Source organism: Tyto alba, unplaced genomic scaffold, assembly GCF_018691265.1.
Source record: "Tyto alba isolate M040663 unplaced genomic scaffold, T.alba_DEE_v4.0 Super-Scaffold_42, whole genome shotgun sequence".
NCBI classification, from domain to species: Eukaryota; Metazoa; Chordata; class Aves; order Strigiformes; family Tytonidae; genus Tyto; species Tyto alba.
In genome coordinates this window covers 23,003,210-23,016,199 of record NW_024881318.1, presented here as the reverse complement: position 1 = coordinate 23,016,199, position 12,990 = coordinate 23,003,210, and the positions used below count along the sequence as shown (strand labels likewise).

The window sequence follows — 12,990 nt, the reverse complement described above, 5'->3', positions numbered from 1 at the left end:
TTGTCAGCCTCTGATCTTTCTGCCTATATATATAGTAACTGAACATGTAGTGCTTTGTTATGAAGCAGAAAACGTTCTCTGTCTTGGGTTCTTATGGGAGTGGGGAAGCATTTCAGCAGCAGCCGAACAGCTGTGTGTCGCACTTACTGCAGCTGTGTTTCTGGAGAGCAGCTGTTTGGAGTCAGACAAAGGAGTTGAGAAATAATTCTGAAAAACAGTTGATCTACATTTGAGCTAGTGTTAAATCCTATTTCTCCTGCAATCCTTACCAGCAAGGCACCAATAGCTGCTGCAGTGCTCTTTCCTGCTTCTGCTGTTCTGTCCCATTCTTATGCAGCAGGGGCTATAACTTGGAGGCAGAGTAGAGAACAATATTCCACAGCATCCTCCAGCAACTGGAAGATTTAAAGCAGCTGCTTCACAAAATTGAGGGCTGCCAGATGCTCAAATGACTCTTGGCAGGGCCTTCAGAGCTACCAAGGAGATCAGTAAGAACAAAAGCATTTTTCAAGGTCTGTGAAACAATTCTCTTATAAGCAATGGAGAGAAAGCAGATGAGAAGACTGGAGGTAAAGTAACATAATGGTCTCTCAAGAAATTTGACCAAACACTTTTTACGCCTTTGTAACAGAACAGGCATGCAGCCAGTGTGGGAGGGAGGCTCTCAAGTATTGTGGGATGCCAAAATTTAAAACAAGACATGAGAACAATAAGACAGGTTTATATGTCAACATGCAACTTTGTAGGCATATGTTAGAAAGAAATGACAATATTAAATAAACATGTTCTTACTGAGGCATCTTTTTTGGTTCGTTGGTTTTGTTCTAGTCACTTACTCAGGCACTGACATTGATCAGCCACCACGTAACAGGAGTATGACGTTCCCTTTCAGCAGCCTCATGGGTGCATATCTTGAATTGCTTCTGTTGTGTTGTCTAGCAATGATGTACTTGAACCTGGCACAGCATCAAAATGACAGGGTGTTTTGGTTCAGTGCATGAGTTTTAGACCTGCCAATTGTTACAGTAGCTTTCTTATCTCTAGTTTGTGTGTTCCCAGAGCACTGTACAGTAATACAGATTCTCCTCTATAGATGCACTTGCATCTTGGTTCCTATGATGTTACTGAAGTGTGCAGGGACAGATTACAATGCTAGATAAGCAGCCAGATGCAGAGGTGTGTTGCTATGACTTAATTCCAGCAGGTGCATGTAGGTGCACATCATTACAGGTATGTGATGTTGAAGGCTGATCTATGCCACAGCTCAGGCTTCAGACAAATGAACATCATTGTTGTGATTGGCTGAAAGAACCATAGCACTTGTCAGCTTAGAGTGCAAGGTGTCTAGCAGTGAAATCTTAATGCTGAACTCCTGATTAAAAAAAAAAAAAAAAAAAGAGTAGTTAGGAACTGAATTGTCAGGTGTTGCTTTGGATTAGTCCTATTCCGCATAGGTAGAACACTCCAGAAATTTTGGTATCTTACCTGTGAAGACCGTGCAAGTAAAAACCCCTTTCATCTGGGGATATTTTTCTTTTCCTTTCTTCCAGTGATTTGTCCAAGTGCTGCTAGTGGTCATCCACCACAGAGCAACAGTGTGATAGTTTCTTCTGGCAACAATACAGGTTTTGAACTCTTCGAGAAGTGGTGGAACAAATCACAAACAGTACCGTTTTACCTGATCGCTGTTCTTCTACCCCTGCTAAATCTGAAGTCTCCATCCTTCTTTGCAAAGTTTAATGTCCTAGGTAGGTAACAAATAATATTCAAACATTGGTTCATTTTGGCTAAAATATATAGAAAACAGTGAATGCTACTCCAGTGAGTAGAATTGTTTAGTTCAGAAAAGATTTTTAAGATCAAGTCCAACCATAAATTTAACACTGCCAAGTCCATGTTCCTAAGCGCCACATCTACACCTCTTTTAAACACCTCCAGGGATGGTGACTCAGCCACTTCCCTGGGCAGCCTGTTCCAATGCTTGACAACCCTTTCAGTGAAGAATTTTTTTCTAATAACCAATCTAAATCTCCCCTGGTGCTATTGAGGCTGCTTCCTCTTGTCCTATCGCTTGTCACTTGAAAGAAGAGACGCCCACCTCACTACAACCTCCTTTGCAGTAGGTGTAGAGAGCGGTAAGGTCTTCCCTGAGCCTCCTTTTCTCCGGGCTAAACAATCCCAGTTCCCTCAGCTGTTCCTCATACGACTTGTGCTCTAGACCGTTCACCAGCTCTGTTGCCCTTCTCTGGACATGCTCCAGCACCTCAGTGTCTTTCCTGTAGCGAGGGACCTAAAACTAAACAGAGTATTCGAGGTGCAGCCTCACCAGTGCCAAGTACAGGGGAAGGATCCCTTCCGCAGTGCTGCTGGCCACACTATTTCTGATACAGACCAGGATGCCCTTGGCCTTCTTGGCCACTCAGGCACACTGCTGATTCATATTCAGCCCCCTGTTGACCAACACTCCCAGGTCCCTTTCACCCAGGTATTTTTCCAGCCACTCTTATGGTGTCTTGCTGTCAGCCAGTATTGTGCCTCAGAGTGGTTCGCTGATTGATTTGTTAATCTCACACAGGCTTGCTACCCTGCTTTACTTGAGCCTTACAGTTAATAAGGAGTTAATTTATTTTTTTCCTTTGCTCTCTTGGTAATCCTTTAAAACAAGTTCCACTGTATTTACAACAGATTTTCCCAAATGGTGGTGCACATACTACTGCCGAGCATTTGATGCATACAACCTTGCTACAAATTCAGGCATGCCCTTCCTCATCTGGTAAACATTTCAACACAAGCAGTTACTTCCAAAGAGTAATTGCTTCTGACTTTACGTCATTTGCTACCAATCAGTTGATTAATTAATCACAACATCAGTCAATCAGTGTAACCTGCTGCCCTGCTTTGCCGCAGCTCCCAATACCCTGACGTATTCTGTGCTACAAGGACAAAAATTGTGACTACTCCTTGCTGCCATGACTTGAGATAGAAGAACATGGCAGGTGGGATTGGTAAAGTGGATAAAGCACATGGGTGATAGGTGTGGTTGTTCACAGTTTATGGAGTAGGAATGATCTGAGGGCATAGCATTGAAGCTCATGATGAAGAGAAAGGAAAAAAAGTGATGGGGATCACAGAATGGGTTAAAAAAGATGGAGATGTATTGTGAAGGAGGTAGAGGACAGGGAATTGAGGGTCTAGTTTGTCCTCTGTTCCAGTATGACACTTAATTAGAACTTGGATCTGCTTTGCTGGAACCACTAAATGAAAGTACATCACAGGAACTTGGGTAAGGGTTAGCGCTTCTATGTGAAAAGTAAAGTTTCTACATAGTCTGTATGTAACAGGGATAAGAAAATACTGTATCAAGTGATATCTAGCCATAACTGTGTCTGTTTTAAAAATAAGCACATTATTGTGGGCAACTATTTTTTAATTTGAGAACCTGAATATTAAAATATGAAATTTCTCATAACTTCAGTAGATTGTTATGTAATGCAGAAGCTGATCAAAGTTGCCTTAGTTTTTGTTAACCTTGAAATTTATGGGACAAGAAAAAAATGGAAGGAAATTTTTGAGATTCTGAAATTAATCTTAATAGAGCACTTTTACTTATCTTTACACCTACAGAAACCTAAATCATTAGGAAACTACAAAATATTTTAGTCATTAAGCAGATCCTCAAGTACAGAACATTTTATCTTCCTGATTTCTTGACTATGCCCTGTGTAATCAAATGATAATTTCTTCAATTTATTTTGTAACATTGGAGATATTGCTAGAATGAAATAGTATCTTATTTGAATCTGTATTCTAAACTATAAAAATACCATTTCTTTGTATTTACTCTTAGAATATTCTCAGGTGACTAGCAGTATTATTGGCCAGGAGGTTTCATTGCAGTAGCCGTAATTACTGTTGTACAGTTTCCTTCAATTTTTAAGCGGTTATTATTCTGCCCTTATCTCTTTCAAATGTCAGGAGCCAAGATCATATGCTTTCCATCCTACATGCAGACACAGCAAGGCATTTATACCCATCTGTGATCTTATTTGTAGTCCTTTAGCTGTGCAGAGTATTCATGGATGCCTCTGAGTGAATGAGATGGAATGCAAGTCCAGTGTTATGATCAAGGTTATCCAAGGTTATGAACAAGACAGGGTTTAAATCAGTAGTGACCAAATGTCATTATCAGCTTCTAGCTCCCAGTGTGAAGTTCACAACTGCAGTAAGCACTCATATCTCATTGGGCCATTTGGTTCAAAAAGGTCAATGACCAAATGGGTGTTGTAGTAGCTGCAGTATTGTGGCTGACTTTGTCTCACATTAGATTAAAATCCTGCAGCTGAATCTGGAACTGATCTGTTACTGCCTAGAGACCTCCCTACCTGCCCAGCACTAAGAAGGGTACTTCTTCCACTGTCACTAGTGCAGTGCCTGAAAAACATTAAACATGCTGAAAGCTTGCATTGGTTGAAAGTGTATTATTCTTTCTCTCTGGCCTATGAAGGGAAGAAAAAGAAAATTTAGACCTAGCCTTTATTTTTTAAGAATGAATACCAACCCTAAGTGTTTGGGCTACTGGTAACTAGTTGGATGGAACAAGAATAAAACACAGCACAAATATCTGCTACTGCTTCATGGTATTTATTTGGTTCTTGTCTTTTCTAGGTACTGTTTCAGTTGTCTACTTAGTTTTTCTGGTTACTGTAAAGGCTGCTCATCTGGGAATCCACTTAGAGTACAACTGGTTTACAGAGAATGAATTTTTTGTACCAGGTAAATCAGTTAAAATAAGGTAATGAAGCATACATATGGTGGATTTAGTTTTTTGGGTTGGTTTGTTTTGGTTTTTTTTTCCTTTTTTTAAGCAATTAATGAATGACTTTATAATTTACTTTTTAACACTCTATGACTTAAGTGAGGAAGTGCTGTCTAATGTTGCATATAAAGGCTCAGGAAGGATCCGTTGTGAAAAAGTGACAAGAAATCCCTTCCCCAGTAATGTTCCTCAGTTAGGAGAAGATATCAACACTGTGGAGGAGTGCCCATCAGAGGTATCTCCAACATACATCATGTGACAGGGAGCTTGCCATTGTCCTGTTTCACCTACATTATAGTAAATTTTAACTGCACCATTTTCAGATCATGCCTGTTTCAGTAGCAGCTGCAACTGACAAACTTTAGACAGACCGACTGGTAAAGGTGCTGTAAGTTCTCCACACACTGTATTGCTTAAATGAAATAGCTTATTCACCCTTATTTACAATTTTCCTGTACTTGTCAATCTATCTCGGGTTTTAGTCCATAATCTTAGCTCTTCTCTTTTGAACACCTGTTAGATCTCCAGGATGTTTCTTCTCTTTCTTGAATGTTGTTTTGGTGGCCATTTGTTCTTTCCAATTACTGTTACAAATCAGCGTGTAAGATGTCACAAACAGTGGTACTGTGTGAAGAGAGTCTAAAGAGATCAGCTTCTTGTTTTAGGAGGCTTGGACTGAAGACTCAGAGATAGGCACCTTTTTCAGGTTTCTTTTGTGGGTTTGTGCGTTTTTAATTTCCAGTCACAATAAGCACTGTACTAACAGTACTAACACATGAGTTGCAAACTACTAACAGTGTAAAAATGGAGAAGAAAACAAGGATAACTTAAAACATTAGGATGGGTTTTGAATTACTGTAGCAAGATAGAGACAAAAAAAAATAAACACCAGCATTATTCTGTGTTCCTAGTAGAATCTGATCTAATTTGAGGAATCATGGTAATGCACTGTGGCAACAAGAGTATCAATTCAGTGAGAAAACTAGAGATAGTAGTTAGTTGAGTAAAGTTACTGATATGAAATTCAACTGATTGAAGTGTGTTCACATCACACTTGCAGTGGTCTTGCAGCTACTTATTTACTGTCATTGTCTATCACTCTGTTTGGGTTGATTCAGCTCTCTAGTTGAACTGAAATGGAACTGGCACAGTAATAACCAGAATAAACAGCTTAGCTAGTGTATTCCATGTACATTTGGCAAAGAGGTCTGCTCAAAACACAATATTCCCCTTTTCTAGGGAGAAATTTTTCCAGCTGCTAGCTATCATCAAATCCATTCGTTTGTTCTTCCATAACTGCTGAAGGTCATTCCTTCCTCATCTCAGCCAGGCATTCAGCACCATATTTCAAAATCTGAATGACAAAAAACAAGCGAAAAGTTATATAAAACAGTTTCTTCAGCTTGGTCATGTCACCAAGGAAAAAAATATTGTCCTTTCTGTCTGAGTCTTCAAAGCCAGGCAATTTTTGCTGAGTATGACTGTGTGCAAGACCAAAGCAGTTTCTTTGAGAATGAACTGGACTATCATCGTAATTGCCTAAGAATCCTCCTGGTTACTGTAGCATAAGTACAAATTTACAGAGGGATGTAGGTAGTTCTGAAGCAGCACTGTCTATGCAATCTATTTTCCTCCATTATTGCATTTACTGTTAGGCAGAATTTTTGGACTAACAAACTACTTTAGTCTCCAGTGTGAAAACTTGAATTGCAGGACATTGGAAGATTAGTATCTGCATTAAAGACCTAATTATTTTGTATGGCATTATTCTTAATGCTATCTGTAAGTAGAAATGATACTCCACCATGTGCTGGTCAGTTAGTAGATAGACCACAATGTTTGGTCTTGCTCCATTGCCAGCACGGAAACATGATTTTAACCTCAACTGCCCCAGCAGACAGTCTTTTAAATGCTTCATGGCCTCATATCTACAGACTGTCAGAGATTGCAGGAGAAAATTTGCCCAAACTATGGTTCACTAACAAACCCATGTAAACTGGAAGCCAGCTTAAGAAATCAGGTTTTAAGCCTCTTGAAGTTCAAGTTGAAGATCTATTAAGCAGTCCTAGTGTAAAATGAGTTATAGCACAAGCGTGCCATTGGTCACTAAGAAGTGGAGCACCCAGTAGTTTAATTATTTTGTCAGTGCAACTAGTACTGCTAGGAGATAGACAAAACATGTAGCTAATGCATATAAATCCATCTACTACTGATTGTTGTAGGGATGGGGGAAATGCAGTGCTGAAAGAGATTCTGAATCTGACAGATTATTATTGAGATTAAAGTAGTGGATGGTAGACAAGCCCAAAAGTTGATGGAAGTCTCAATCCTATCAGTAGCACATCATGCTAGTTAGGTATTGAAGACACAGTGGATCCAGCCTTAGGGAAAGCATGTTCTCTCAGCCTGAATGAGCCCTTCACTAATTGCCTGGGGGTGTGTTTACCTTGCTGACTTCACAGTACTTTAGAGAGATCATGTTTAAATAAGTTTGCATGGAGCGCTCTCTGTTTTGATCTGTAAGGGTTTGTGAGACTGAGTGTTTTGCTATATTGCTGGATGTTTTACAGAACTGAGCTAGCTCAGGGAACCGTAATTGCTGTTAACACTCTAAATAGAGTACATATATTCTTATATAATACCAACAAAGATGGTGCTTTATTGATGTTCACATTGGTGAATTCCTAGACTAGTTCCAGAAGCACAGTCTTCTGAGCATAATCCTTCAAATACTAAAAGAAGCAGGGCAGTGCTATTCCCATGGACAAAAAAAATAATTAAAAAAAAAATTGCATAGATGCTGTAAAGTGTATGATAAGACAGGAAGTTGCTCTGCCTTTCATTATGCCCTGGTTTATAAGCAAAACCATCTAAAAATGTAATTTTTCCTCTGGTAGCATGACTTCTTAACAACAAAAGATGCTCACATAGCAGATGATTCCTTCCCCCATCTTCCTGTTCAGGGACCAATGGATATACACCCTTACTGCAATCAATTCCTGCCCCAAAAATGCTTTCCAGTTAAACTGCTGAGAAGCAGAAAAGCTTCTGTATGTAAATCCTAGATTAACAAATAATCTTTGGTGGTTGGTGTCTCTTGAGAAACTTTGCTGGAGAATGTGTTATATAGAAATCACGTCTTCATGCATTTTGTACTTCCTGATCAGTATCTGTGTTGGCTACGGTCAAAGATAAGATAGATTGTCCCGTTTCAATGTGGACGTTCATGTTGCTGCCAATAGACTCCACAGCATTGTATGTCCTCTGCATTTTAGCATTGTTTGTTTCAAAGTAGTAAGTTGTTAACACTTTTTTTTCTTCCATTTAGAGTTTAGAATTCTGTTCCCTCAACTCACAGGGGTTCTGACACTTGCATTCTTCATCCACAATTGTGTCATCACACTTCTTCAAAATAACAAGAATCAAGAAAACAATGTGAGTAATTTCATGAGATTGGTGATTTGTGTCCAGATTGCCAGACAATACTAATTTTTTTCCTGTCTGCTTCTTTTGAAATTGATCCAGGGACAGTAATGGCTTCAGAAAATGTAATTTGCTCTTGTGATCTGATAAGAAACCATACTTTTCCAATACATACTTTTCACTGGCTACCAATGAGTAATGATGCATTACAGATTTTTCCAAATGAGAGCCTCAAAGAACGTCCCAGACTTACTCGTGGTCAGGTTGGTATTAAATGGCCAAATTACACACTAGAGGCTGAAGTCTTGACAATGTTGTAAAACTCTAGAAAAATTGACCAACTTTAGAATGAAGAATGCAGGAGAATATTGGACATGGGACTGATTTTAGCAGAGTCCCGAACAATAATGTTGGGGTCTAGATAATATCTTTTCTCAGAGTTGCTTCAGTAGTTTGGTGTCACAATCCAAGTCAAGGTTCATAGGGAAACCTGACCTTACTTAGGAAGTCCTCAAAACTGAAGCCTTGCTTGGGAACCTTTGTAATATGTAGCCTTTGGCCTGGTTCTTTGCCCTTGAAAAAGTTATGTACTGCTCATCCAGATGGAACTGCATTCTTTCTTAATACCTTCTCATTATAAAATATAAAATGGAGTAAACACGTTAAAAAGTTAGAGTCCTAGAGTACATTTTTACTGTAATTATTTAGATTATTTTATTTTTTCCTCCCTACTTTTCAGGATTCTTGTCCAGCCTCATTAAAATCCTAGTTGTAAAGGTAGCTACAGTAACATACAAAAAAGTTTAAATACAAGCTGTATGAAAAACTGGTACAGAATCACAGAATGGTTGAGGTTGGAAGGAACCTCTGGATATCCTCTTGTCCAACTCCCCTGCTCAAGCAAGGCCACCTAGAGCCGGTTGCATACACAACACATCAGATAAAATATATCTGATTTGATTATTCAGAGGTGAAGTGCGTATTATGTGCCAATGCAGTGAGATGACCTTTTGCTTTAGTAATTTGCATGGTTACTTTTCTGTCCCTGTGAACCAGGCCAGCTTGTGAGTGACCACCTCTGCAAAGGAGTCATGAATTCTCCTCCAGCAAAACTTATTGGGGTTTATGAGAATTTCTGAAAATAGTTTAACGTCTGAAGAAGGGGGTAGTGGAGCTCTGAAGAGTGAAAATAAGTTTCTTCTCAGTTTTCTTAAGAAAATCTTACAGTGTGGAAAAGGGCAAGAGTTCTCTATTTATTTAGCTGTGGCTTTCAAATTCTAAAGGCATGGTCACTGCAGCAGTCAGTTCTGTATACCGAGGAGGCCTAGTGCCTCCATGCCACCTTCAAGACTTCTGGTGGCTTTTCCCCCTCCATTTCCATAGTAGCAAGAAATCAGCTGCCAAGAGCAGCACCTGAAATCTCCAGCTTGCTTTTCCTGTGTTAAGGAGGAGGAAACTGCTGCCTGCATTTGAATCAGCTTTTCTGAATGCCCTCCCTGAAGCTTAAGTCGAATTTCCTAGTCAGCCCTAACATGGATCCCAAGCCTACGACAAGACTCTTGCATTTCAGAAGAGTGTTTAGATTGCACAGGAAGAGCACCTTTAAGTATGGCAGAAAAGGTTTGTAATGGGAAACCAAATCTGTGCATAGTTCTTCTAGGAGTTTCATTTGGCCAGAGATTTCATTCCTTGTTTGTAGCTGTACTGGTGCCTTTCAGCCAGGACTCCAAGTGCTTTGCAAATGTTAATGAAGCACTGATGCTCTTGAAGAGCTGTTTTGTGCTTATTTCGCTAAGCTGCTGGACTAAGTGGGAGGTTTAAATATGTATAGGGGTCTCAACTTCTGTCATATGTCATAGCATTGAGTGCATTTTTTCCTATGTATTTACATCAAGAAGATGCTTTCTTATATTAGTGTCTCATGGGAAGTCAAATGGAGACTCCACTGGTTTATGGATTGACCTATTAATATGTCACTTCATCAGAACTCTGTGAAAAGGCACAGAACTTGGCAGCTGGAAAAGTACTTTTTTAGTTTCGAACAAAACTTGCTGAAACTAGTGGTCAGAAGAACAACACTTCGGGGAAGTGGAAAAAAGTAAGAGAAACAATAACATTCCTTTTATGGAGTTAGAAATGCAAAACAATAGCAGCTTCCATTTTGGTCACAGGCGTGTATCACTGTCCAAAGCTAAAGCACACGTAGAGGGAGGATTCCTCTGGCTGCTATTCCAGTACAGTGGAGTGGGTGCAAGAGCAGTGCACTGGAGTGAGCCAAATGTCAGCAGCACAGCCTGGAGAAGCTCTGTGAGCAGGCTTCTTAGTCTGCAGTTCAAAGCTGAGCTCCTTGCTCCCATCTCCCACTGCTGTGCCCTTATATTTATCAGTGTAAGTTTTTGTGCATTGCACAATCAACTGGTTTGAAAACTGATCGCATAGAAAAAACTAACCCAGACACAAAAATGTCATTTGTTGGGGGTTGGTTTTTGGTTTGGTTTTTTTTTTTGATTCACTTCTCTGATCTGGTTCCCTGAGCAACTACACAGATGCTGTGCAAGGCCAGAGCATGATCTACAGGCATGAATATACTAGTCCTGTCTTCCAGCAATTGTTTGTGGACCTACTTGGGGGAAAGGCTGGGAGTGGGGAGATGGTTTTTGTCCAGGTGGTAACTGCAGAGGCATGGAGCTGTGAATGGTTCTTATTTACTGCAGTATTGAGACACTGTTTATTCCCTGTAAACAGGGTGAGCTTCCATTGATTCTGCCCTACCATTGGTTTCTCTTTCCAGACAAAATTACGCACAGCATTATGCATCTTGGTGAAGTACTCTTGTCATCGTGTTAAATGTTATCACTTGACCTTGATGCTTGAACAGGTTAAGTCTGCTTTTATGATATGGATCAGAGTCCTGTTGAGATACTAGAGAGACAGCACCTCTCTCTTAAGAAGTGACCAATCTGAAATGAGATGATCAAAAGGTACTTCTAATGTGGTAATAGTTACTAAGCACTGATACAGCTTCTCCATCCAAGAAGCAAGTCTACAAACCAGCTTTCACTGTGATACTGAGGAAGAAATGAACTGTTTTCTCTGTGGCATGGAACAGGGAAGACAAAGCCTGAAAGTTGCCTGTTCTTTTCAGCATCACATAGGAAACACCTGTAGATCCACAGAGCTTTCACTGTGCTGCATCCAGTCCTGTGCCATAGGTCTAGCTTGCACCTGGTTACTAGTCTGAGTGTGATATAACGTCTTGTACTTTCAGAGTATTCTTTGCTAGTTCCACCTGATTTATCAGCCTCATCCTTTTGTTAGGAGGCTGATTTCTGAATTTCTTCTGCTGCTGCTGCTGCCAGCCTCAGTCACCCAATTTTCTGTTCTTCCAGAGATACTTTTAACACTTTGTTCTGTGCATCTGACCAGAAAAACTCCTGGTCAGCAGTAACTGCAGCTGACATACATTTTCCAAGTTCTACCTCAAAACCTGCCTTTTAGTTCAGGTTGAGATGGGCTTGGCAGGTGGCAAGCTGTGATCCTTATGGACTGTGACCTGCTTGTTATCTTTGATACTTCCTTCCACTTTGGTCCCCCAAATACTTCCTTCTTTCAATCATTTTTTCTACATTTGAATCTTAGATTATAAACTCTAGGTGCAAGGACTGCTGTATTCTTTATGCTTAGGTGGCTGCCACCACAACGATGTCCATTCTGAATATAAACATCTTAATATAAAATTTAAAATAGTCAAATGCGATTATTGCTTTGTTACTTAAAATTAATCCTTTTATCTCTCTCCATGTGTCCTTTGGTTTTATCTGGAATTATGCTGTCTAAACAGTATTTATAGTCAAGGTCTTTAGAGAGTGAACCCCGGTCTCCTGAAGAGTAATGAACAGTAATCAAAAGATGTTCCTGTTAGATACACAAACATACACTCTTGCACAAAGATAGCTGTCTTATATGCAGAAGCAGATGTTTGCAAGGGAACAGATGTTTGAGGAAAAAAAAAAATCAGATTTTCAAATTGTCCATTTCTTTTCTTGTTGCTAATGGAAACCAAAATCTGGGTATTACTTGTATGGTGGGAGCACCTGAAGACAATTGTCTATTGTGTTACATGCTATAAGAACAAATCAAAATTATCTCAACACTTAGTTTCAGTACAGATAAAAGCATACACCTTAAGAACTATAGGAACATGAGCTCGTTAGTATAATCAGTGGTAATAGCACACCAGCTATTTACCCATAGTCAAGTGTAGTCCAAAGGAAGTAGTAAAAATTTTGTTTCGGATTGCTTGCCCTCACAACTGCAAGTACTTGTTACAGCAAAAATAGTTTTACAGTTGGTTCTAGAGCTTATATGTCAGCTGAGTACAAATAACAACAGCAAGTTACTATGCTGTCCTTATGCATGAGGAATACAACGAAAATACCAAATCTAAAGCAAGTGAAAACCAGTTTTGCCAGATGATGTGCATTTTGAAAAATCATCCAAGTCCTGTCTTCAAGAGATGAGAGTCTATGTCTCTCTGTAAAACCACCTTACCCTGGTTAGTCTGTGGCTCCTGTAGTTAATGAAATTACTCATAAATACCTATAAGAAATCTAGATGCTAAGTTTAGCATGGGAACTGGTGCTTCTGAAGATGTAGCTGTTATATAAAAACCTGTACAGCTTCTTATGTCATTGAGGAGAGAAATTCTTGGAATAATTAAAAAAAATGCTATTGCTCAACCTCTGATGGAG

At 39.6% G+C, this 12,990-nt stretch overlaps 1 protein-coding gene across 3 annotated transcripts in view; it reads left to right on the top strand.

The window, feature by feature from the left end:
* SLC38A9 (solute carrier family 38 member 9) overlaps positions 1–12,990 on the top strand; it is a 42,440-nt gene that overhangs the window by 15,918 nt on the left and 13,532 nt on the right. For all 3 annotated transcript variants that reach the window (XM_042804652.1, XM_042804651.1, XM_033009124.2), the window contains 3 exons: positions 1,551–1,748; positions 4,666–4,773; positions 8,145–8,251. In XM_042804652.1, the coding sequence (XP_042660586.1) occupies positions 1,551–1,748; positions 4,666–4,773; positions 8,145–8,251 (413 nt within the window). The remainder of the gene's footprint in view (positions 1–1,550; positions 1,749–4,665; positions 4,774–8,144; positions 8,252–12,990) is intronic.